A 27,849-nucleotide genomic window follows, 5' to 3' on the forward strand; every position below is an offset into this window, starting at 1 on the left:
CATTTTAAACATGATCTCAATTATATTATGTGTATTAATTATGTGTATTAATTATGCGTATTAATGGAGTTCACATATTTAAAAACACGTCAATTACAAAACAAATAACGATTTCCAATTTTTTCAGATTTTGGTTTTGAATTTAATACCGGTTTCCAATTGTTTACGGTTTTGATTTTGAATTTAATACCGGTATCCAATTTTTTTCGGTTTCGGTTTTAAATTATAATACCGATATCCAATTTTTTCTGGTTTTGGTTTTAACTTGAATACCGGTATCCAATTTTTTTTGGTTTCAGTTTTAAAACGGTTTATACCGGTTTCTGAAATCGGTTTCAAGCCATGAAAAAAACTGAAAATTCAAAAAATAACGGTAACCGAAAAACACTCAGTGTAGACGGTACCATACAAATGAATGTAATGTTGTGCCCGACGGACACGCATCGTCGCTACTAAACCGCAATAGCGCGTGGTTTATTTCAGACCGATTTCGGACGGTTCGGAGAATCGGTCTAGTCTGGCCCCGATAATGCCGTTCATATGTTAATTATAGATGTCGCGGTCGTTTACCGATCGGCAACCGATTATCGGTCGCCGACAAAACGCATAGTCTGATCAAGCACTAATTGCTAAGCGATCCCGACCACTACTATTTGAGCTATTACACCCAGCTTGTCCTCCATATTTCTAGGACTTGGGTGTTAGTGGCGTAAAGAAACTAAGTTGGTGTCCGGGCGCGCGTATTATTATTGTACGCTCCCGGCCCGCACAATAATTAAACTCTTTAATGATAGAAAGGGTCCAACGGACATTTTTATCATTTGCTGCTTTTTCACTAAAAATACACTGTCCTCCTCATGATTACAAACCTGTTAGTATAGCTTTAAGTTTATATAGTCTTGGTGATCGTAGACGTAGTACTTATAAAACATTTTTAAAAAAGCTTTTATCTGACGTTATTGATTGCCATGCCCTACTCTCTCAATTAAGCTTTAAAGTTCCACCACGTCTGACTACATATACTCCTTAATTTTTAATTCCATTTTCTTCTTCTAATTACTTAGGCAACTCTCCAATAAACCGTCTTATGCGGATTGCTAATGAAGACCCCACTTTCAATTATCCTTAATAACACTGTTCAATTGGGTCTTCGCTAATATTATTTCAAACTCTATTTATTTGTTTATTTATTATATTTGTTATTTATTCATGTTAATTTATTGTTAAATTACTATTATATCACTTTTTGTTTTGGGCCCAAGCCTGTATCTTATTAAAAATAAAATAAAAAAATAGGAAAGGGGGCCCCATGGACGCACTTAACACTCCACATATAAGATTCTATCAAATATCCTGTTAATCCGGTTGAGACCATACGCCTATAACATCATAGGAGAATATTAGAGTGGTTTTATGTCAGGTAGATCAACAATATTCACGCTAAAACAAATAATAGAAAGACACTACAAATTTATTAAGCCTCAAAAAAAAAATAATATATTTTTTTTTATTATATAGGTTGCTTTAAGTTACAAAAAATAAAATAGTTTTTATGATCGGATATAATTTTAGACCCGTATTTTATATTTTATATTTGGCCCAAACCATACAATTTAGTAAAAATTATATACCTAACGGTAATATGCACATCATAAACACCGTAATAATTACGTACGCACCCGTGTAGCTCCGTGTTCTTCTGAGCATACAATTTACCATGTTACGCACTTATAAGACGGAGACAACACATGCGGGTATCACGTCCTTTTAAACACCTTTATATATAATGCAAGGCTGTACAAGTTAATGATTTTCTTTTAACTCAGTTAAGTTTAGTTAATATGTTCCAATAGCAAAAAGTTAAAAGTTAAAAGTTAATTTAACTATAGGTTCACTCGGTTAATTTAAAAGTTATTTTACACTTTTTATTAAGTTAAAAAAAGTTAATTTGTTTTTACAATGCTAGAGTACTTAATTTTTTTCGAACCCAAAACTAAATTATAGACTATAGTGTTTATACTGTATACAGTATTTCCATACAAGTTAGATTCGAATGATATACAATTTTAATTTTAAACAATTCACGGTAAATATTTTTTGACATGGAAACGAAACAGACTGAAATGGTGAAATATAATTAAATTAAAAACAAAATAAATTAACTTAACTTATTTCTCAAAATGAAAAATTAATTCGTTAATTCCACGTTAATTAAAAAAGAAATTTAGTAAGTTAACAGTTAACAATTAACAGTTCAGTTAATTAAAAGCCAAAAGTAACTATTTAAGTTAAAAAGTTTAAATAAATTTAATGCGTAAATTCCCCCTAGCCTCGATATAATGTGTTTAACAAAAGTTAAATTAATTCTGTTCATCTGTATAGCTTTAAATATTGTATCTGTAAAAATATTGCTGATACATTTTTGAACAAGTAATGATATAATAGATTAAAATATTTAAACACATATATTCTATAATACTACAAAAATACAAAAATTAAGATAATTTTATTTTACACATTACATTTACTTAAATATTATATACAACAATTTAAAAATAATTATCAATACAAATGGGGTATGGTCTGATGACAAAAAAATTGTTTTTCAAGTATTAATTTCAATAAGTTTAATTTATAATCCTTATTCACACACACGTGACAAGAGAAACAAGTTTGTTACAAAAGTTAAATTAATTCTGTTCATTTTTATAGCTTTAAATATCGTATTTGTAAAAATATTACTGATACAATTTTGAACAAGTAATGATATAATAGATTGAAATACTTAGACATATATTCTATAATACTACAAAACATACAAAAAATCAAGATAATTTTATTTTACAAATTACATTTACTTAAATATTATATATAACAATTTAAAAATAATTATCAATACAATGGGGTATGGTCTGATGACAAAAAAATTGTTTTCCAAATATTAATTTCAATAAGTTTAATTTAAAATCCTTATCCACACACACGTGACAGGAGCAACAGGTTTTTTAAAATCAACAAAGAGAAAAACAATTATAAAACTACTGGGTGGTCTGTACCACAGGATTAAACCAAGTATCACAATATATACATGAAACCAGCTTTATTTAAAAAAAATATAAAATGTCCAGTATACAATACAATTATTAGATAATAGGGTTAATAATAATAACAATAATGCCTAATATTTAGTACAATTAAAAATTTTTTCTAAGTCTACAGATTAAGAAATTAAAAACTAATAATAACATAGCAGGGTTTTATGATTGTGAAGGGTGTTTGTTTGCAAGACGCATAACGCGGTGAATTAAGGTGGTTACGAGCGTAGTTTGTGGCGTGTAGCTGGACTGAGAATGGAATAAAGTTTCGTAGGAGCGTGAAGGGACTTTGAAATTTACTTGTGATATAAAGTGTTGCTATTGGGTGGCTTCTTTTTTCACGCGTCGCATGTCAAATTAATTAATGTATATCCGCATACATGCTTATTGTAAATTTAAATTACAGATTGTATGTTTTAAAATAAAGTTTAAAAAAAAAAAAAAAAACTTGTGATGGAAGAGATATGGGGCATAAATGTAATCAATAATAAACTCATTCAAACGTTAACAGACACTCTTCTGTCAACTAAGGAGCTAAAACCAAGGTAGTGTAGGCGATTCGAATAACCATGCCGAAGATTTTGAATACCTAGGGCATGACCTACAAAAGATAGGAAACGGCGTTGACCGGGTTCTAACTTGGAGGCATTGTGTACTATGCGTCCCATAACACTGAAGAATATTCAAAAGTTGAACGCTCCAACAAAAAATAGCTTTCAGAGGCATTTAAAGATGAAACTAGTACACGACGTGCTTTATAAAACCCATAACTTTAAATGCTTTGCTGCATACAGACTCGATGTGTAGGTGGAGGTCAATAATAGGTGTTAATGTAATATCCAGGTCCTTTGTGTGTCGAAGGTTTAAATGGTACGAGCGTATTTAGGGCATTATTTATAAAAACAACCGGTGTTCATTGCAGAAAACCAGATCAGTGAGTTTGTTACACTATTTATTTGGAAGAAGTTCGAGAGGACAAATGATTCAGAAATGCGGTGTATTCTTGAGCCAGTTGGAAAAATATAAGAGAAACCATATTTATCATTTGATCAAGAGATATTAAGAAATTTGAAATCACCACAAAATATGAAAACACTATTAGAGTTCAAGCCGATGACCAAATTTTACGGCTGTTGGATAGGATTCATTAAGAATATGGGGTAAAGTAAACTAAGCTAGGCTCAAACTTAATATTATTAAATACAAATTTTACAAACAATTGTTCAATATTTTTTAGAGTATTTATTAATAAGTTAGATAAGACATATATGCAGATTGCTAAGAGAACGCCCCTACCTCTACAGTAATCACTAGGAGGATTATTTCCATCTAATCGATATACAACATAGTTGATTTGACGTTCGGTTTCATGAATATTATCCCAAAGCCAAGTCTCAGACCGACAAATAAAAATAAAATTGAAGTCAAAAGATTTAAATACAAAAGAGTTAAGATTAATTCTTATAAATATAGTTTTGGTAATATCCAAGATAAATATCAGTAGCGAGACGTTGAGTTGGAGTTGAGATGAATTGTTGAAGTGTTCAGGCATGAGACTGGGTCATAGTTGATCCCAGAACCCCCATGAAGTACTTTTTACCGTGGTTTCACAAGGCGAGGAATCCCGTTGATGAGTCTGATGTTATGGTCAGTTTCACCAGCCTGTTCACAAAGGTCCAACTCCTGACAATAATATACAGTCTGATTAAAGTAATAGTAAAAACAGTAGTTGATCACCTCTGAACCAATTATAGCTATTTTTAAATAGTTGTTTCATTTTTATGGCTATACGCCAAAATGTATCCTTGTGTGCTTTTTTAAATAATCAACTCGAGAAAAAACTTCATCACAGAGATGACATTTATATGGCTTTTCGCCAGTGTGTATTCTCATATGGGTTTTTAAATTTGCTGAGTGAGAAAACGCTTGTTTACATACATGACATTTATAAGGCTTTTCACCGGTATGTGTCCTTGTATGCCTTGTTAAATTTGATGCTAGAGTAAACGCCTTACTACAGATAACACATATAAATGACTTTTCTTCGGTATGTATTTTCTTATGGGTTTTTAAATTTGCTGCATGGGCAAACGCTAGTGGACATGTATCACATTTATAGGGTTTATCTCCAGTATGTATCCTTGTATGCACTGTTAAATGTTCTGCTTTAGAAAATCTTTTATCACAGATCTCACATCTAAACGGCTTTTCTCCAGTATGTATTCTTGTATGGGTTTTTAAATTTGCTGTATGAGAAAACGCTTTTTTACATACATTACATTTATAGGGCTTTTCGCCGGTATGTGTTCTCATATGGATTTGTATTCTTGTTTTATGAGAAAACGCTTGTTTACATATATCACATTCGAATGGCTTTTCACCAGAATGTATCATTGTATGCTTTTTTAAATATCCTTTAACAGAAAATGATTGATCGCAGATTTGACATTTATATGGCTTCATAGTAGTATGTATCCTTGTATGCTGTGATAAATTATTTATTTGATAAAATCTTTTATCACAAATAAGACATTTATAAGGCTTTTCATCAGCATGTGTCTTTTTATGCTTTTTTAATTCTGATATATGATAAAATCTTTTATAACAGATATCACATTTATGAGGTTTTATTCCGCTATGTGTCTTTGTATGACATTTTAAAGTTGATGATTTAGAAAAACTTTTATCACAGATATCACATGTATATGGCCTTTCACCTGTATGTACCCTAGTATGACTTTTTAAAATCTGTGCTTGAGAAAACCCTCTATCACAGATATCACATCTGTAGGGCTTTTCTCCTGTATGTATTCTTGTATGCGATGTTAAACTTGACGCTGTGGTAAACCTTTTATCACAGATATTACACCTATATGGCTTTACTCCAGAATGTACCCAAGAATGATTTCTTAAACTGCCTGGATGAGAAAACGATTGATGACAGACATCACATGTAAATGGCTTTTCTCCAGTGTGTATCCTTGTATGTGCTGTCAAATTTGATGTATTATAAAATCCTTTATTACAGACATCACATGTATAAGGCTTTACTTCGCTATGTGTCTTTAAATGATTTTTTAAATATTTAGAAAGAGAAAACAATTTATCACAGATATCACATTTAAATGGTTTTTCACCAGTATGTAACCTTGTATGGTTTTTTAAATCTGATGCTTGATAAAATTCTTTATAACAGGTAAGACATTTAAATGGTTTTACACCAGTATGTATCCTCATATGCACTGTTAAATTTGATGCAATAGCAAACCTTTTTTCACAGATATCACATTTATATGGCTTTTCGCCAGTATGTGTCCTTGTATGTTTTTGTAAACCTACTGCAAGAGAAAACCCTTTATCGCAGATACCACATTTATACGGCTTTTCATTATTATGAAGCATTATGTGAATTTTCAAATATGATTTACTATAATATGATTTATGACAAATAGCACAAATGAATGATTCTTCTCTTTTAATGATATGAATCTTCACGTGTCTTCTCAAATTTGCTTTTGAATTAAATGATTTATCGCAGTTATTGCATTTGTAATGATGATCTCCATTTTGTAATATCTTATCAACCAGAAATTTACTCAAATTTGAAAATTCATTATTACAAACATTGAATGTTAAAGGCTTTTTCCTTAAGTTAGAATCATTACAAATAATGATTTCCGAAGAGTGACTATCGTTAAGCACTTCTCCTTCAAATGCAAAACAATCAATAAAATCTTTTTCGACTTTTATATTGGTTTCGATTGCGTTTACTTTTTCTTCAGTACTACATACAGATCTAAAATATATAATTATTTTTAAAATTTATATTATTTAAAAATTGAGAATTATTTAATTTCGTTCATAAAACAAATATATAAATACTACGCAAAATCAATGAGACTTTTTGGTTTAAATTGTATGAGATGAACATTAAAACTATTTAATATAAAATGATTTTACATAATTGACTAACAATATTGGTCATATATTAAAATCTCCAAATGTGTTAGTGTAGTTGATCATTGCATTCATAAAATAAAAATATATTAAATAATTAAATTTAAAATATTGTAAATTATTAATGTATTTTACATATACTGTTTAAAGAAAACATATTACATTGAGTATTCTTAATTAAGTATTTCTTTTTAGTAAACAATTCAACCTTATACACCCGAATAATAGGTATAGGTTGTTTTTTAATTATTTTTTTTAATTATTATTCAACTTAAGCCCGACAACTATGGCCATTAGCTGTTAGTAGGTTTTTTAGTAGGTTTGTTACTGTAGAGTATGGTTGGTTAGAACACGTGTGTATATGAGGCAAGGGTCTATCACTAGTGCCCGAGTGGTCACCCATCCGGAAACCAGTGGCACTAGCCGATGCTTGACTTTAAAACTGAAGCCAGCCACTGTGCCACACTAGGCCACTTATATAAGTTAATATATACCGATTATAGCAATAGTAAAGGAAATTGAAATTTTTCTAAAATCAATCTAAACTTAAACCATGGTTGAAATATACAAGGTTATTGCACATTTACCCGTTATCAATCAAAAATTTGATGACAAAAACAAAACTAGCAGCGTTAAAGCAAATAATAAACAAGTATATTTGAGTGGGAATTTGAATTTGTCAAGAGGACGTCGCACCCGCATATGTTGTCTCCGTCTTAAACGTGTACAACATACCAAATTAATACGCTCAGCAGAGACGTTTAGCCCCGTCAATTTTAAAATTGGAGTGAATCTTATAAAATTTAAAGTTAAGAATGTTATCTAGGGCATCTCATCGGCTCTTTGTTATATTTCAGTTTTAAAGTGAATTATGAGTATTTTAAAATTGTAAATTGTTTATACGTCTTTTAATGCTCATAACTCGATTTCAAATTAAAATTTAACAGTTTTAAAATTATCGGGGCTAAACGTGATCTGCTGAGCGTAATATTTGCTTTGTCGTACACGTGTAAGACGGAGACAACATGTGCGGGTGCGACGTCCTCTTAAGCCGGGATTACAAGTCGCGAGGAGCGAAGAGCATGTTATACCGCGCACATTAAACCTGACACGCCTTTAGATTGGATAAGACATGTCGCGCCAATTTTCCTTTGACGCGAGATACAGACACCGACAATTGTCGGAGAGACGCGCCGCGTTACAAACTTTGCCACACAACATCAATCAGACGGCGCTATACCGCTCCACACTCTACACGAGGCGCTTTGTAATTCCGGCTTTAGCTTTTGTCAGCAAATTTTTGATGATAAGAAAAATTTATATTTTTGATATTCCTTTACAAAACCATTTTGTTTTTAATGATAACAATCCGAGTTAATATGCAATAATCTGTATATTTCAACAAAATATGGGGAGGGGAGTCGTGCTTATTTTCAGTTATGGAGTTTCGTCTACAACAATTTGTCCAATATTTTTGAATGCTATCGTTTTTAATTTTTAACTTGTTGATTTTTAAGAAAAAAAGTGAGCAAGTGGATGTCACTTAGCTGTACAATAGGTTACAAGTGGGTCACTGTAATGGATGTTGTTCAATTTGAATTCAATGATATAACATCGTTGTATATACGAAAACGATTTTGAGCGAAAATGGTCAGTCAGCCTATGATATATTACTAAGTATATTTGATGATATTAGTTTGAGTAAAATAATGTATTAACCTATTTACGTGGAATCTTGTTTTAAATTTTCAATCCTTAGCTATAAAAGTTGAAAATTTTATAAATAACTACAAAATAATTATTCAATTTTAAATTTGATACATTTTGTCAAAATTCTAACTTAAAATGCTTATAAAAAAAATGTTGCCAATGTATTTTTAATATTTTTCAACTGCTATTGTAACAATGTATTGTTGTGTATGCCAATGTTACTTTCTGCTTAAATAGTTAAATGTTTCATATTCGTAATAATAGGACAACGAAGCAAATGAGCTGAGGCAGCACTTAGTAAAATAATCAAATAAGCACCACAGCAGAGGGACAGTGTGAGTCCTCGAGCGAGGCCTGTATGTTTGTAAGCGGTCCATCGAGACTCGTATTTTTGTGTGTTTGTTTTATGTTTAATAAAGTTATTTAATAGTGTGAATATTGTCATCGATTATTTTGTGTACCATCGAGAGATAGGTATACGACAGTGGCGCCCAACGGGGTTCTTATTCACGGCCGGAGACATTTTTTTACTGTGCGTGTGGCTTGGTACCTCAACCTTGGCACCTTTTAATTTTTTTTTCAAGTTTTTATGTACGTAAAGTATTTAGTGTTTTTTTTACAAGTTAAAATAAAAGACCTTTTTGTGCGTGTTTTTGGGTACAGGAGTATCCCAGAACGCAATTGTGTGTGTGTATACCGAGTGCGAGCAACACATACGCATTCGATTTTGCTCACTGAAAAGACGACGCTTGTACCGCGTGAGTACAATATTTGGCTAACCATGCGTCTACAGTTCACACGTACACGCCAAGGTGAGCAACGATTTGTAATGTACATATATATTAATATTAGGATTGTAGAATAGGTTTTTTTTTACAATTTAAATAGGATTTATTTTTGTATTAGTTTAATTTTCTTTCGTCTTTTAAAACTGTATTTAGTTTATTTCTGAAATTATTAAAATATTTTAATTTTAAATTTTTAAATTATCCAAAAATTAAGTAGGTAGTTAGCGTTAAGTATAAACAGATTAATAAAAATCAACCTCCTTTAATAAAATAAATTTCTTTAGACAACTCATAAATTCAATTAAATCTTAATGTGATATGAATGGCGAAGAACTTAAAGCCTTAGGATCAAAAATTACTAAATTAACAGATATTTATTCCCATAAAAAAAACAGAACTTGTTGACCTATAGCAAATAAAAAATAAAAAACTAAAATGGAAAAAATGATAATAAAACCTGACAGTTTTTCCAGGCAAGGGGACATAAAAACATATTTATGTTTTAATTTATCTCATATTTTTATAATATAAAAATTAATAAAAAAATATGAAAAGTAAATTGTTGTAAAAATTTGACTTGTTGAAATAAAAGGATATTCAACTGGTTGTATACCAATTCAAGTCAATATGAAAAATGTTATAATAAAAATTCAAAATATAATTTTATTTATTTCTTAAAAAGTTTTAATAAAATTAAAATTGATAACATTAAAGCAATAACTCCTCCTAATTTGTTAGGGATTGCTCGTAAAGTTGAATATGAATATAAAAAATATCATTCTGGTTGAATATGGTTAGGTGTAATTATTAAATTTGCTATATCAAAATTATTATGATAATTTAATAAATAAGGAAAAATTAAAGTTAAGATAAAAAATATTCATATAAATATAATTAATCCAATTAAATCGATTTAATATGTTCGAACATCATAACTACAATAAAATATAAACTATATAATCTCTTATACTTCCTCAAAAAAAATCCATTTCACACGACTAAAATCGAATTTATCAATATACTAAATTAACTCAATAAGCTAGACCATAATTTTATTCTAGCACTATTATTCGCAAAACCATGAACAGATTCTTCATTATAATATATTTTATATGAAAAGCATTACCCAAGGGCCAAGAAAAAGCTACCGACAAAAAAAACCTACTAATGTGGTTCCACTTATAAAATCAATTTCATAAAAGGTGGATAAGTGGATGTCGCTCTGCTGTACAGTAGGTTACAAGTGGGTCACTGTAATGGATGGTGTTAAATTTGAATTCAATGATATAACATCGTGGTATACGAAAAACGATTTTGAGCGAAAACGGTCAGTCAGCCTATGATATTACTAAGTATATTTGATGATATTAGTTTGAGTAAAATAATTTATTAACCTATTTACGTGGAATCTTGTTTTAAATTTTCAATCCTTAGCTATAAAAGTTGAAAATTTTATAAATAACTACAAAATAATTAATAAATTATAAATTTGATAAATGTTGTCAAAATTTGAACTTTAAATGCTTATAAAAAAAAATTGTGCTTATGTATTTTTAATATTTTTCAATTGCAATTGTAACATTATATCAGAAGCCTTGCATTAAATTTTCACGCTTTTTTACACAATAAATAAATATTAATTGATATTTATAGAAAAAAAAACTAAACAAATTGAAAACTGACTATGTCCGTAAACAGTTCAAAAAGAGTCAAATTACTTTAAAAATGTTATGGTGTATAGAAAATGCTAATATAAACATTTAGTGAAATTTTCAAGTATCTACAGTCATTCGTTTTTTAATTACAATAAAATAAGAAAATTGTTACATGAGAAATCGAGTAAATATCAAATGTTGTAAAAATATAAATTTCAGACGCTCATAAAAATTTAATTTAAGTTTCTTCTAGACATTTTTTTTTTGATAAAGGTAGACAAACATATGAGTAATCTTATATTACATTTTCAAATCTTAGATTCAAAAAGAAAAATTTTTATGAATTCTCAACTCAAAATAATTTGCTAATTTTCGTGATTTTTCCGTATTTTGTCAAAATTTGAACTTTAAATGCTTATAAATAAAAACTGTGACTACGGATTTTTAATTTATTTCATCTGCCTTTGAAATAATAACCTAGGAGCCTGCCATTAAATTTTCAAGCTTTTTTACTCAACAGATAAAATTTTATTGATATTTATAGAAAAAAAAACTAAAAAAAATGGAAATTGACAATGTCCGTAAACAGCTCAAAATAAGTCAAGAGATTTGGAAAATGTTATGGTGTATATGAAATGCAATTATAAACATTCAATCAAAATTTCATGTCCCTACGGTCATTTGTTTTGGAGTTACACCGAAAACTAAAATCGATTTTCTTGAAAACAGATTTTGCGTAAAAATTCCCGTTTTTCCTTAATTTTTCTTTTGTTTTTCACGATGCTTTTGAAAACTACTGGGAATTTTTACTTTTGACCCCCCAAAGTACCAACTAGATTCATTTTCCTATCAGAAAAGTTACTGTTGAAGAAAATCCAAGCACTTTTACTGTTGTTTGGTAGTTACGTAAGCGACACCAACACTGTGATAAGCAGATGCCGCCTACCCGCTACTCTCGGTAACCGGATCAGCAGTTTCGTGCCCGCACCTAGCCGTCGTCAGTTGTGTGCGTTACCGTGAACCGTCTTACCGTTGTTTTTACGTTCTTTTTTACCTACGGCACGGACAAAGTGAAGGAATTAGTTTTGACCACCGGCACCTCCCCGTCACTTCATCTACCAGGCACCTCACCATCAATTCACCGTCACCCACACCTCACCGTCAATTCACCAGCACCCAGGCACTTCATCGTCAATTAGCACCGGCATCAACGTCGTACCCGTTACGGTTTTTTTTTGAATTATATTCTATTATATTATTATTGTAACTTTGAATTATTGTAAAATTAGTTTTAAGAGCCCTACGCCGGCCGGCACATTTGTGTCCTTATATATTCGTTATTCTTTTTAAAAAATAGTAGTCCGCCGCTCGCGGCAAATCAAAATACAGTTGTCACCGTTTTTAATCAAACCATACAGTCCACTAATCCAAGCTGAAAGAACATTGGTCCATCGAGCCTAGGATATATATAATATATTATTCTAAGTGAAAATATTACTAGCGGTCTTTTACCGAAAAATCACCAATAATTAAATATTAATATAATTACAGAGATGTATGTGTACTATATAAATATAATAAAAGGTCGGTTATTTGCATTATTATAATTAACGAAGCGTTGCATAGTATAGAATTTGGACTTTGACCGGTAGGCGTACGACGCTGCCGCGACGACCGTTATAGCGTAGTAGATAAGAGGTGTCGTCTTCGCAAGAACTCGGTCAAGGTTAAAAAAGTAGCTTATTTCTGGAAAGTTATATACCGTATATACAGGGTGACGCAATTCTCAAATAACAAAAAAAAAAAAAAAATATATTTTAACTGCTTTGTTATTTTGGTATATTTTGGTTGTACCTACTGGCTTGAATTGCGCGTACGTTTTTGTGGAGGGGAATATAGCGTCATGGGTATTTTTGAAGAAGCAAAAATTCGCCTCTCGGACATTCAGAAACGAATCATGCGAGTACGAGACGCTGGAGATTCGCTAAACAAGACACCGGTCACTAGGTCGGACAAAACCAAGTTTCGAATGATGTATGCCACCGTTCCGCGGATTAAGGAGGAATTCGAGGAACAGCTTTCGATTGTAATAAAACAACTCGGAAAACCGGAAAAAGACCAAAAGTCCGAAGTAGATATCAGTTCACCTGAGGACATTCGTGATAAGTTTGACGAAGTGTATTTTGAAGTGATGATTGCGGCAGATGAACATATACCAGTTTTACTTCAACATCCGAATGCCGACGAAACCTTTATCAGTACATCTCAAAACCGAGATAGACGCGATTTGATACCACTGGAAAAGCTATCAATACCGAGGTTTGGAGGAGATCCGAAACAATATACCAGCTTTAGAAATTTGTTTGACATTGCAGTTCACAACAATACTAACCTGCCACCTATTCTTAAGTTCAGCTATTTAAAAAGTTACCTGGAAGGCGAGCCGTCAGCGCTTATATCCAATTTGATGCTAAGCGACGATAACTACACTCTAGCGCTAACAGTTTTGGACAAACGCTATGCAAACCGTCGGATAATTGCACAGAGTCACTTGAACCAACTTTGGACGATGCCAAAAGCAATGTTCGGTGATGCTAAATCTATCCGCCAGATGCTGAACACGAACACGGAGTCAGTTGGAGCGCTCGCAAACCAAAATTACTCCGTGGATCAATGGGACCCAATCTTGCTACATTTATTTGAATTAAAGTTGGACTCTCAACTTCGTGCTCAATGGGAATTAATAGTAGATACCACGGATGATCCAAGTATGAACAACTTTACCATGTTCTTATCAAAATTTTGAAATGCTGCAATCGCTGGCCAATCTGGCAAAGAACAGGAAAAACCAAATAAAAAACCATATGGCAAAACTGTCACGTTGCATGCCGGAAAGCCAGACCCACGTGAGAATAGACGGCAATTCACCTGTCAGGTCTGCAATACAACACCTGGTCACCTGTTGATTGCTTGCACGGTATTCAAAGAAAAAACACCAAAGGATCGGTACCAAATAATTAAAGACCTTAGGCGTTGTTTCTTGTGTTTTAGCGAGCACCCAGTGAGTCAGTGTAAACACATCCGAGTATGTTTGAAATGCAAGGGGCGGCATCATTCCCTATTGCATTTTGAAAATACCCCAGACGTTCAACCAACGGCCATAGTGAATACCCCCGAACCCCAACCCACTACCACCGTCAATAGTATGTTTTCCTCCGACAAGAGGGTCAACTCCTGTGTACTTATGTCTACGATGGCTGTATTAGTACAGGATAGTAGTGGACAATATCAAGAGGCGCGAGCGCTTTTAGACAGCGGCAGTCAAAGCAGTTTCCTCACGGAACAATGTCGTAACAGGTTAGGGGTGACACGGGATAAATGCAGTGTAGCTGTGCAAGCTATGGCCGGCCTACAAGTACCGCCGATAAAAGCACGTACTCAAATTATCATCAAACCCGTAAGGCGTGATACGCCTCTCTTCACAGTTGAGACTTTCATACTACCTCGCATCACCGGACTCATTCCGTCTGAACGCGTCGTGAAGACTGAGTGGGCGCATGTGCAGGGTCTGGACCTAGCCGATCCCCGATATGACGAACCACTACCTATAGACATTCTCCTTGGAGCGGATGTTTTTCCTTATATCATAAGTGGAGACCGACGAGAAGGTACCGTCAATCAACCTGTGGCGCTAAAAACAGTGTTTGGATGGGTGCTCATGGGACGGTCAGCCCCAAATCCGTCAAATAGTACGACTTCACTTTTCACGTCTATAGACCCCATCGACCAAATACTGCGCAAGTTTTGGGAAATTGAAGAGCTCCCTACGGTGGAAAAGACCTGTCCGGCAGAACAAAAATGCGAAGAGATCTATCGTACCACTACTACTCGACAGAAGGATGGTCGATATATAGTACATCTGCCATTCATCCATGACCCACCTCCTATTGGGGAATCATACCATCTAGCACACACACGGCTCATACATCTGGAATCTAGGCTTTCAAAATCCACGGATCATAGACAGGATTATAACGGGGCCATGCAAGATTATTTAGACTCCGGACATATGAGTTATGTAGACAACACTGAGGGCATTGATAACACATCTTTTTACATACCACACCACGGTGTAGTGAAACCAGGAAGTACAACTACCAAGCTCCGTGTTGTTTACGATGCGTCGGCCCTTTCCTCAAATGGAAAATCGCTAAATGATAACTTGTTTATGGGGCCCAAACTTCAACAGGATCTACCAGGAATCATCTTACGTTTTCGTTTGCACGCAGTAGTGTTCACCACCGATATCAAGCAGATGTTCCGGCAGATTGTTGTCACTCCAAAACATAGACCATACCAACGCCTTCTTTTCCGATTCCAGCCCTCTGACCTTGTTCAGACGTACGAAATATCCACTGTTACATTTGGCCAACGATCATCTCCATTCCTTGCAATTAGAACAATACATCAATTAGCTGAGGATGAAGCCAAAGCATACCCTAATGTGCAAAAGGTCATATATCAAGACCTCTATGTGGACGATGTCGTTACCGGAGCCGACTCGGAAGAAGAGGCTCTTAAACTCCAACAAGAGGTTATAAAAGTATTTGAGCGTGGGAAGTTTGAGCTCCGAAAGTGGTCCAGCAATGCACCTGCATTATTAGAGGCCGTTCCGATTGAACATCGTAAAACCGATAATTTTACCTTCGATGAACCGCAGTCAGATTACACCAAGGTTCTCGGTCTAAAATGGGAACCTAACCTGGATATGTTGTCCTACCAATACCGACCGAATCCCGTGCGTTTTACCAAACGAGCTATTCTTTCGGAGATAGCCCGAATCTATGACCCCATCGGCCTCCTCACTCCAGTCATTACCAATCTCAAACGACTGATGAAGTATTTGTGGTCGATTGGGGTGGGGTGAGATGAGAGAATACCTGACGACGCCATCGATGCTTGGACACGTTACCACGAAGAATTGCCACTAATTGGATCTATTCGAATACGGCGTCGAGCAACTACACCTGGAGCTACGTATGAAATCAATGGATTTTGCGATAGCTCAGAAAACGCTTACGCCGCCGCGGTATATCTTTTAGCGCGAGAACCAAATGGCATCAGTCACTGCCAAATGTTAATGGGAAAGTCTAAGGTGGCTCCGGAAAAAAGGCTTTCAATTCCACGACTTGAGTTATGTGGGGCGTTATTACTTGCTCGTTGTCTGGAACATATCGGTACCAATCTAAATGCCATTCCGATTGAAGCCACGACGGCATGGTCCGATTCTACCGTAGTCTTGGCTTGGATTCAGACACCTAGAGCAAAACTCAAGACGTTTGTGGCAAATCGAGTTGCCAAAATTCAGCACATGACGTCCCCGAAGATTTGGAGACACGTACCTACAGCACACAACCCTGCAGACTGTGCGTCCCGAGGTGTAACCCCAAAAGAGCTAGTGGACCATCAGATTTGGTGGGGCGGCTCAGTATTTCTCACCCAACCAACAAATACCTGGCCTCCGGTGACACCTATCACGTGTCTGGATAAGATGGAACATCAAGTCGAGGAGAAACAACTTGCTCTTTTAATCACTAAGCCCGTAGAGGAATGTCAACTATTGTATGCATCAGCAGAACTTCCGAAAGTTCTACGTCTCACCGCCTATTGGTTACGAATTCGAAGAAATCTGTCACACCGACCCATCTCTTTTGATCATTCCAAACCACCAGGAGCAAAAGAAAAGGAGGAAGCATTGCACGCCCTCATCCGATGGGTCCAAAAGGTACATTTTGCAGAGGATTTGAAACGTCTCACATCAGGAGAGCCCTGTACCCATAAACTGCTATTACTTGGAACTTATTTAGATTCGGAAGAGGGTCTTCTCAGGGTGGGCGGTCGCCTCCGGTCCTCCGACCTTCCATATGAGACAAAGCATCCCATCCTGTTACCAAAACAATCTCCATTAACTGTCCTACTCATTGATTTCATCTACCTGCATTGTCATCCTGGGGCGCAAACCACCCAAAATATTTTGCAACAAAAGTTTTGGATTATAGCGGCCCGAGGTGCCATTCGTAAACATCTCCGCCAGTGCGTACCATGTTTTCGCACCAGACCAACACCGATGCAACCGAGAATGGGAAATTTACCCCGACCACGACTATTCGGAACTAAGGTTTTTACACACGTAGGAGTGGATTTCGCCGGACCGTTTTTGGTAAAAGCTGCCCTACTCCGACGTGTACAGACAACCAAGGGTTACTTATGTATTTTCGTTTGCATGGCCACTCGCGCAGTACACTTAGAGTTAGTAAGTGATTTATCTACCACACTCTTCCTGGCCGCTCTTAACCGCTTCGTCAGTCGCCGTGGTAGATGCACCGATCTGTACAGTGATTGCGGAACTAACTTTGTAGGAGCGAAAAACTACATGGAAGACGTCAAGCGGCTCCTAAGCTCCTCCGAAATAACCGCGGGTATAAGTAATGTGCACATCCAATGGCACCTGAATCCCCCAGCTGCACCGCATATGGGAGGGCTGTGGGAAGCGGCCGTTAAATCCGCCAAGACCCTGTTACACCGTACAATTCAGGAACAGGTATTGACCTATGAAGAACTGAACACCGTTTTCCACCGCATAGAAGCAATTCTCAATTCACGTCCATTAGGAGCTATGTCGTCAGATCCAAACGATCTTCAAACACTCACTGCTGGACATTTTCTCACGATGGAACCCCTTGTAACTGTCCCAGTCCCAGACCCACTACACCCGGGACCTAAACTTACGTTACAACAACGATGGACACTTGTGCAACACATCCAAAAACATTTCTGGGACCGATGGTCAAAAGAATATCTGCACACAATTTCAAGTCGCTCAAAATGGGGCAAACACCAACGCAATCTTGAACCTGGGGACCTAGTAATTATTAAAGAGCCGACACCCCCTCTTACCTGGAAGACTGCACGGGTGATAGAAGTACACCCAGGGGAGGATAATGTTGTACGCGTTGCTACAGTTCGAACTGCAAATCGAACGGTGATCAAACGTCCGGTGGTAAAATTGTGTCGCTTACCACTCGTATTGTGAAGCCGAGTACCTTAAAGGTGGGCGGTATGTTTGGTAGTTACGTAAGCGACACCAACACTGTGATAAGCAGATGCCGCCTACCCGCTACTCTCGGTAACCGGATCAGCAGTTTCGTGCCCGCACCTAGCCGTCGTCAGTTGTGTGCGTTACCGTGAACCGTCTTACCGTTGTTTTTACGTTCTTTTTTACCTACGGCACGGACAAAGTGAAGGAATTAGTTTTGACCACCGGCACCTCCCCGTCACTTCATCTACCAGGCACCTCACCATCAATTCACCGTCACCCACACCTCACCGTCAATTCACCAGCACCCAGGCACTTCATCGTCAATTAGCACCGGCATCAACGTCGTACCCGTTACGGTTTTTTTTTGAATTATATTCTATTATATTATTATTGTAACTTTGAATTATTGTAAAATTAGTTTTAAGAGCCCTACGCCGGCCGGCACATTTGTGTCCTTATATATTCGTTATTCTTTTTAAAAAATAGTAGTCCGCCGCTCGCGGCAAATCAAAATACAGTTGTCGCCGTTTTTAATCAAACCATACAGTCCACTAATCCAAGCTGAAAGAACAACTGTCCTAAAAGGCGATGACAGACACAAAAATTTAAAAAAAAATTTAAAAAAAAAAAACACATCTTTGTAAAATCGCTTCGCTCAGAATCTAAAAATGTATATAGTGAGATGTCAAAAAAAAAAAAAATGTATCATAATAAATATTATTTTTTTATTTTTAAAAAAAACACCATATGTAAAACAAATTTAACACGAAATTGGTATAAAAACAAAGGCATACACGACGTCAACCAACACTTCACCAAGACTACTAAATATTAACACAATCAACCACAAGAAAAGGATTCACACAACACAATACAACGAAGAAAAAGAATGGAATAGTAAACTCAGCAAACAGATAAAAGATCATATAAAAATTGACAAGTCGGAAAAATAGAATTTTGGACACAACGATTATAGAAGGTTTTGAAATAATATAAATTTGATCGAATCCCAAGTCTTTCTCTCACAAAAAATATATGTATGTCATTCCTATTTACCTTTCCACACTCTAAACACCAAAAATATGTACAACTAATAAGGCAAGTAGCATTTACGTATAAGCCTATATTGTGACCACCCCTCCCTGCCCATAGTTAATTAATTTATAAAATGTTAAATATTAACCTATAACTGTTTTGAAACATCTAATATACCTATATTTAAACTTGTTAAACTATATATTATGTTACATGTATACTGTATACTCTGTTAGGAAACAAACGACAAAACTGTGAATATTTTTTCTCTCCCTTCTCTTAATTTTTGTATTAATTTCATTACATAGTTTTAAATTTAAAATATGAGGACATATTTTTTTTATAACATAAGGGAGTGTTGTATGTGCCAATATTACTTTTTACTTAAATAGTTTAATGTTTCATATTCGTAATAATAGGCCAACAAAGCAAATGAGCTGAGGCAGCACTTTGTAAAATAATATTTAAGGACGTAAGCACCACGGTAGAGGGACAGTGCGGGTCATGCGGTTTTATTTAAACTATTTTTAACATTATTATTTAAGAAGCAAATCATTAATCACACACACCAAATGTTTGCAAAGTCTCAGTTAATGAAGTCATAGCAAAATATATAAAAGCAAAAGAAAAAACCACTGAATTATCTACCAATTCTATAAAAATCATATCTAACAATTTGATAAGTCAAGTCGTGGAAACACTTCCTACATCTATAAGTGGTCATTGGTCAGTTACCTGACATGGATTCAATTTCTAAAACCATTCGAAAAGTAATGACCATCGAATAAAAACCACCAGCTAATCTAATAAATATTAATGATTTAGTAATTTCTAATGAGTTGTGAGTACACAGTGACATCAAAAGGTAATAAATTTTTATTTTATGATAATAATTATATTTACTAACATTAGTTAAACAGTATGACAATAAAAATGCCTAGAAGTATTTAATATCAATGTACACAATCTAAAATTTTAAATTATTAGATATTTTTTTATAAATTATGAACAAGTTAGTTACAACTTAAAAGTTTTTATTTATTTACTAACTCAAATTGCTTACATTATTAGTAGATATTTTTAATAAAATTATAAACAAGTTAATTGCAACTTAAACGATTATATTTATTTATTGATTAACTAAATTATTTCTTACTTCTAAGAGATTTTAAATGTATTTCGTACAGGAGAAATATTTTTCCGGATATATATTTTATTGAAGATATTTTGACTTGGAACCATTCATAATATAGTAATTTATATAATTATTGGGCTTTAATATTTTAATATTCTTAAATAAATAAATCAATAATAATGTATTAGTTTTGTATTGCTGTTTTTGAATGTTTATTATTTGCATATTAGGTATAGGTGGAACGCCAAATGATGTAGTTTTTTGCTATACGGCTAGAATTGGCTAAATGCCGTCTAATATTCAAAACATTAAAATAAAAGAAGACATTAAATAGAAGAAGATTTAGAAACAATAACCAAAAAACCAATCACTGATGAAGTGGAAATTACAGAAAGAAATGTTGAATTTCAACAAAATTTGGTAATTAAAGAAAATTTTCCACAGTTTGAAATAGGAACAACTATAAGTATAACTATACCTGATGTACATAGTGGGTACACAAAATTTAGTAGCATTTGTCACCCATGTTGAACACGGATTACACAAAGTGTGCAAGTTAAACTCTAAAAGGAAAATATTTCATTAAAATTAAAAATATTTTTTCTTAAGTAGGTAACTTACAATAAATTACACACTCCAAAAAATACCTATTTGCAAATAAAAACTGATAAACATGAACAAGTTAAGAGGACGTTATACCCGCATGTGTTGTCTCCGTCTTACAAGTGCGTAACATAGCAAATTCTACACTTAGCAGAACATGTATAGCTCCGTTAGTATAAAAATTAGAGCGAATTGACCTATTATAAAATCTAAAGGTAAGATTATTATCTAGACAACCTCATGGGCTTTTTAGTATATTTTAAATTTAAAGTGAGTTATAAGTATTTTAAGATGTATAAAAAATTTACAATTTTAAAATACTCATAACTCGCGTTAAAATTAAATTATAATAAAAACCCCATGAGGTTGCCTAGATAATAATCTTACCTTTAGATTTTATAAGAGGTCAATTCGCTATTATTTTTATACTAACAGAGCTATACGTGTTCTGCTGAGAGTAAAATTTGCTATGTTACGCACTTGTAAGACGGAGACAACAAATGCGAGTATAACGTCCTCTTAACAATTAACAATAAAATTAGCAGATGATAGACAGTTGACATTGAGGGAAGCAGCTGGTAATAATTCTGTTGCGGGCCCTCAAGGAAACCAGCGCTGCTTCTTTTTAAAAATACCTACATAAATTGTCAATTAATATTATTTGAGATTCATGTGCATATCTGATCTAAAACTACAATTACCCTTGTATCTGGTTATAAAGTGACTATCCAGTTTCTAATGACAATTACCTCTGTATTTGGTCAACAACATTAGTAACCGGCAAATAACGTAAATTCCCCTTTAAGAGGATGTCAGTGCAGTATTTGTTTTCTCTCTCTGGCCACGCGCATTATAGACAAAACGCATTTACGAAAAATCATTTTTTTCTATATTTTTATGTTATCTTAGAGTAACATTACCTATTACAAAAAAGATAGAGAATAATAATTTAAGGGGAATGACATATAGATTTGTCAAAATAGTTTAAACCAAAACAATAACCTAACCAAAACAATTTAAACATAATTTAAATTTACAACATTTTTTTTTTTATTTTGAAAGTCGAATACTAAGTCAAATAATAATAAAATATAAAATCGATATGTCATTCCCTCAAAAATATTATTTTCTATCTTTTTTTAATAGGTGATTTTACTCTAAGATTACTTAAAAACATAGAAAAAATGATTCTGAGTTAATGCGTTTTGTACATATTGCGCGTGGGCCAGAGAGAAAAAAACAAATACGGCTGACTACTAATATATAACATATCCAAATCCAACATACTTATATATTATTGTTTATAAGTCTTTAGTAGGTAATAAGATGTAATGATATATGAGCCTGTTCCTTGTTGTTCAAATAAATAGGTATAAGATTCTATGATCTACCAAGCCCAAGTCATAGTTGATATATTCATAAGGTCTACATTTTCTGGATATTATGTTATACAGTAAACTCTTGTTATGTTGAAGGTCAAAGAGAACTGAAAAAAGTTTGAGGTATGGAGCTTTATTATAATTGTAATTATTTCAAGGGGATTTCAAAAGAGTTTGAGATATCGACATTCAACATAATAAGAATCTAATATATTTAACATTACCGCAGGCCTAATTACAATAGTCAATTTTGTGAAGGAGACAGTATACTATATAACCAGTTAATATATTTTTATAGTTAAATCAACTTAATTTTTACAAATTGTCCACTACCTACTAGACATCATAGTTTGATGTTAAAATGAACATAGGGTGCTGTGATCCATTAAACAATTTACCAACCAAAAATTAACCTAAGCAATTAATAATTTCTGTTAGTAGTACTACTGGGATTCTATAAGTAGATGGCTTCTTTTTCTATTATTATTTATGTCAAATTAAAATATGTTAAATATATTTGTTCAGTTAGGTTCAAGTCAGTTTACATCAGTTTGGTTAATAAATTGTATCATTACATTTTAAATTACGCTATGATGTAAAAATAATTCTTACCCTGTGAGTAACTGATCATTATTATGGTCTGTATCATCAATAAATTCCTGTTTAATAACTCTATTTAAAACTTGATCATTATTATACTCTGTCTTTGCAATAATTTCTTGTTCAATAGGTCTATTAAATACTTGATCATCGCATCTAAGAAGTGGAATTGTCAACACTCTCGAACTATTTAATATATAATCATACCTAAAAGACATTGAAAAAATGTATATTTTATTATTTAGTAGGCAATTACTGTTAAAATCATATACAATTAGTTACATAAATTATAAAAACACCTAGTTTTATAAAATAATTTCAAAATGTAGGTTAAAATTTCATATTTTTGTAACGTTTCAATACCTAATAGTATAGGTATTTGCTTACTTGGAATTTATTGCAGAATCATTAATTGATTGACTTAATGGTTTCATACTGAATTATGTTTTCCTTAATGTTTTTTGATTACTGTGAACATATAACATTAAAATTATGTACCTCTGAAGTCAAATAGGTCTTTTTGTGGGGGGAGGGGGGGGGAAGATTGTAGGCCATATATTTAGTAATAAGTATTTTTTGGTGTACAAACATTTTGGCTCTAAAAATTAAAAACTGAAATCAATTACAAGCGTCATCCTTGATTTAAAGTAATCATACCCCTAACAAAACAAATGTGTTACACTAAATATTTTTTTGAAAAATAACAGAATATCATTACTAGTGTTTGAAGTATGAGAAATATTTCATGAAATATTTCAAATGAAATATTTCAATGTTTTGTGAAATATTGGATTTTTATTAATTATTTCATTTTTATTTTTTAAATATTATTTTGATTTATATTTTTATTATATATAAATTATAATTATAATTTATATTATTTCATGTGAATTGTTAGCTAGAAAACTATGATCTTTATAATATATACCTAAGTGCTGGTTTCCTTTTACTGTTTCTTTTTAATATTTATTATGTTTTTTGTTTTATATAATTATAATACATGTCAACATTAAGAAGAAACAATGATTTTCATAACATAACATATATGATAAACGTTATACCTAAGCGTTTTTTTTTAAATTTATATTTAATTTTTATATTTTTATTTTTATTATGTTTTTTGTATGTACAATTATACAAATACATGTCATAAGGATTCTCGATCAAGAAAACTCTGATCTGATTTTTAACATATAACTATATAAGTTACCACGTACATGGTACATATACAATATACTTATTCCTTATTTGTTTTACATTTTTACATCAAATAATAGGTATAGCAAAAAAATACAATATTATATTATTATACATTTAAACCAAGAAAAAAATGTGTGTTAATGACTAATGAGGTATTTAATTTATTTAGATTAATTATTTAATATTTTACAAGACAAAACTACAAAAATAATGATAATTGAAATATTTCACACATTTTGAAATATTTCAAATCATTTCATTTTTTTAAATTTCATGAAATTTTCAAACACTAATCATTACTAGTCGACTCTGCCTCATGCTCACATCACTTGTCACCACCATTTTCAACATAACTAGCATTTTTATCAAAAACCAATAAAAATTAAAAATTGAAAAATAAATTCTAATTACCTATTATATAGTTGTAATATTAAATCATAAATCAATGGAAAACACAAAAATATATAACTTTTTATGATATAATAGAGAGAAATGAAGAAGTAGGTATGTTGTTCTGATAAAGTTATAACAGTGTACACAAGCGTTGAACAGTGGTTATTTATGTGAGACTGTATAACCAGTAGATAGTAGTTATAAAATGGATAATTATGTAAAGCTTATGTCTACCTAAATAAGTTTTTTTTATGCCAACACAGAATACATTGAGTAATGTATTCAATTTGTATTTTCATAGTTTCATACCTACTATACTATAAATTGTTGAAAAGAGACATTTATTAAAACAAGTGATAACAAGTGTATAGAAATACATATAAAGACATTAAAACAACAAAAATTGTAATAAAAACTTGTAACTTGTATAAAATATTCAAAAAATAAACTAAGAGTATAACAAATAAAATCCATTTAATTGAAGATTCTGACCACCTTAAGAAGCAATTAAAAAGATATATGATCTCAAAACATTTATTGATGGAACATCAAAACAAACTGCACCAAGTAAGGAGTTCATTAAGTTGTTAATCCGCATAATAAGAATAATAATTACCCAAAAAAATTTTTTAATCAAAATCAGAGTGAAAAAAACCCGGAAAGCAATATGATTAAACCATCTGGCCCAGAAAGTAGCAATTTTCGGGACACCTTTTATAACAAAAATTCAAAGTATTACATGAAAAAGATGTAGAACATTCATACTTTAAGGAACAATAAACCACAATTATTTAAACTATTAATCTTTTTTTCAGTGATTACTACACTAAATACTTAACTTTTAATTTTTATTGTGTATTACATTATCAATGTTTGGTATAGTATTATTAAAAATGATAATTTATTTAATTTATACGCTTTAATTTATACCTATGTCTGAATTATACTGAATAATTATTAATTTATTATTTTTACGTATTAGTCACTTACATAATTATACCAAATTTTTATATTTATTTTATTCTACGATACATATAAGTAGACGCCGCTTATAAGACTCACATTGAGATTTAGCACAAAGTGAGTATTATAACCGATTGAATCTTATAGGCGAAGTAGGAACAAACATTTTAATTAATTATTAGGTAACTTTATTTTGCTACTTTTAATTTTATAACATATTAGATATTATTATTAGGTACATATTATTAAATAAATATAATACATATTAACTTACATTACTAACATAGATTTGAAACGTTTATTATTATTTTTAGTTATTACAAACTAAATCAGATAATATTTTATATTATATTACAGTATCGTCGTTGCGATAAATTTGAAATGCTATAAAACTTGTTGTACATACATAAGGTTTCCGCACACTGCAATACGACACTACGACGTAACTAAAGTGTATTTACTATTGAGTTGTAGACGGGCCAGTGGTTCCCAATTCTTGAAATCATATTACTATTTACAAATACTCGCATGCGACATAACTCATACATTTTGAATTTAAAAGTTTTTATCGCATGCGACTGGTATGCGGTGTAATGCAATTTATTGGTATTCTTGATTCATTAAACTGAAATCAACTGAAATCTTTTCCACTTGTCGAATGCGCAGATAGATTACATTAGACATCGTGATGAATGAACCATTATGGTAACAACGCTATCATGTACTATGGTGTGGAACGTGGGCATAGGCCATAGACCAATAAACTATAACGGACAGCGCTTAGAGAGAGACAGGTCAGGGGTACGATATAGAGTAAAAGAGAAAAGAGAACGTGGGGGAAATATAGTATTATAATAGTTTCAAACGTTAATGATTACCCCCTTTATGTTCTTTCTCTTATATGATTCCCGTACATTAATAGCAGGGCGGAGTGGAATGCGCTGTCCATTAGTTTATACTGTTTATAGGTCTATGGACGTCGGTATGGACACGGACACACGGTAACTAAAATCGTCACGGTAAATATTGTAGTGAGGGGAGCTATGAAATTTCGTTGGACGGACCACACAAAGGCCAAGGCCGGCGGGTTTACACACAGTGTATTATGTAATCTAGTGCGCATGCGCGTCTAACTATTACAACCACGGCTATTATAGACATAATATAGATGCCAGATGGACTACGTAGTTCCTACTTCCTACCCCCCCACCATCAATAAATTAATAAGAACATAATATAAGATCATATTATACTAATACTATGGATATTGTAGCTATATAGTAGCTACAGCGTATGATTTTTGTTGCCGACGTACCGACGAGTCACCGAATTAGGTGGTCGGTGTGCTCAAGCGCGATGCAACTCCTCGCATAATTATCCATAGGTACAATAGGTATCTGTGAATACCACGGATATATATTCCTATATCTTAGTCCGTGGTGAATACATATGCGAGAAGTCACGTTGCGCATGCGCATATCGACCAAGGTTTATAGATATTAGATAATAAACTATTTTTTGTTATCTGTATCTGTGAGGTAAATAATGTTTATCTCTACATTTTTCTCTCTCGTCTTCTTAGACCTAGTCACGATTTAAGGTATATCTTAAATCGTGGACCAGGCGCGGCGTTTAGGGGGGGGCCATAGGGGCCATGGCCCCTCCCTAGAGGCCTAGACATCAAACTACGTAAAAATAATAATTTTTTTCAGAAATCTGTATAGAAGTTCTAAGAATTATAATCACGGCCTCTGTAGGGTGTAAATAGTTTTGGTATCGCAGTAAGCGGTTGGTCACACTGGCCATGTTATTGATAATATAATCTTGAATCTTTTATCTTATATCTCTCATGATATCTCTACGCTTAGTACGCTTCGCGCTTATTCGCTAAACTATAATATTAAATATTGAATTTTCAAATTGTCTTTAGTAGTATAGTGTAGTAGTGTGTTCCGACTAGCGAGTAGCGACTACTATTAACTTTTAAGTTAATTGTCATTTGTCATTGTTTGATGCTTTGTTTCGCGCAGTTGTTTTTCCAGAGAAAAGTGTACAGTGTATTGTATTGTATTATTTGTATTAATTATGTCGTTTTCTAAAAGGAAACAGAAATCCATTTTTCAATTTTTTCGAAAGAAATCAAATGTACCACTTGATAACAATATTTATTTTACATTTTTACCTTCATACCTACCTATTACATGTTTTTCCTCTGTGGTTGAAAAGTAGTATCATTT

General features: G+C 32.8%; 1 protein-coding gene and 1 pseudogene across 3 annotated transcripts; one reads left to right on the plus strand and one right to left on the minus strand.

Moving 5' to 3' along the window:
- Positions 1-1,465: 1,465 nt before the first annotated feature.
- LOC132952263 (zinc finger protein 271-like) lies at positions 1,466-26,617 on the minus strand. Of its 3 annotated transcripts, none has more exons than XM_061024505.1 (4): positions 26,074-26,617; positions 23,444-23,524; positions 23,069-23,263; positions 1,466-6,891 (listed from the first exon to the last, which is right to left on the minus strand). In XM_061024505.1, the coding sequence occupies exons 2-4, from the start codon at positions 23,488-23,490 to the stop codon at positions 4,881-4,883; spliced, it is 2,253 nt and encodes a 750-aa protein (XP_060880488.1). In that variant the 5' UTR covers positions 23,491-23,524; positions 26,074-26,617; the 3' UTR covers positions 1,466-4,880. The 3 variants fall into 3 exon arrangements, with proteins under 3 accessions (XP_060880488.1, XP_060880487.1, XP_060880486.1); XM_061024504.1 differs by having other exon boundaries at positions 26,019-26,617; XM_061024503.1 differs by having other exon boundaries at positions 25,887-26,617.
- LOC132952265 (uncharacterized) lies at positions 14,411-15,641 on the plus strand (annotated as a pseudogene).
- Positions 26,618-27,849: the final 1,232 nt, after the last annotated feature.

The sequence above is a fragment of the Metopolophium dirhodum genome, chromosome 9 (assembly GCF_019925205.1).
Source record: "Metopolophium dirhodum isolate CAU chromosome 9, ASM1992520v1, whole genome shotgun sequence".
NCBI classification, from domain to species: Eukaryota; Metazoa; Arthropoda; class Insecta; order Hemiptera; family Aphididae; genus Metopolophium; species Metopolophium dirhodum.

Coding starts and splice junctions, on each gene's coding strand:
- LOC132952263 (XM_061024505.1), bottom strand. CDS start 23,490: ATGAAACCATTAAGTCAATCAATTAATGATTCTGCAATAAATTCCAA. Junction 23,264..23,443: donor GATTCTGCAATAAATTCCAA/GTAAGCAAATAC, acceptor AATGTCTTTTAG/GTATGATTATATATTAAATA. Junction 6,892..23,068: donor AATGATCAGTTACTCACAGG/GTAAGAATTATT, acceptor TATATATTTTAG/ATCTGTATGTAGTACTGAAG.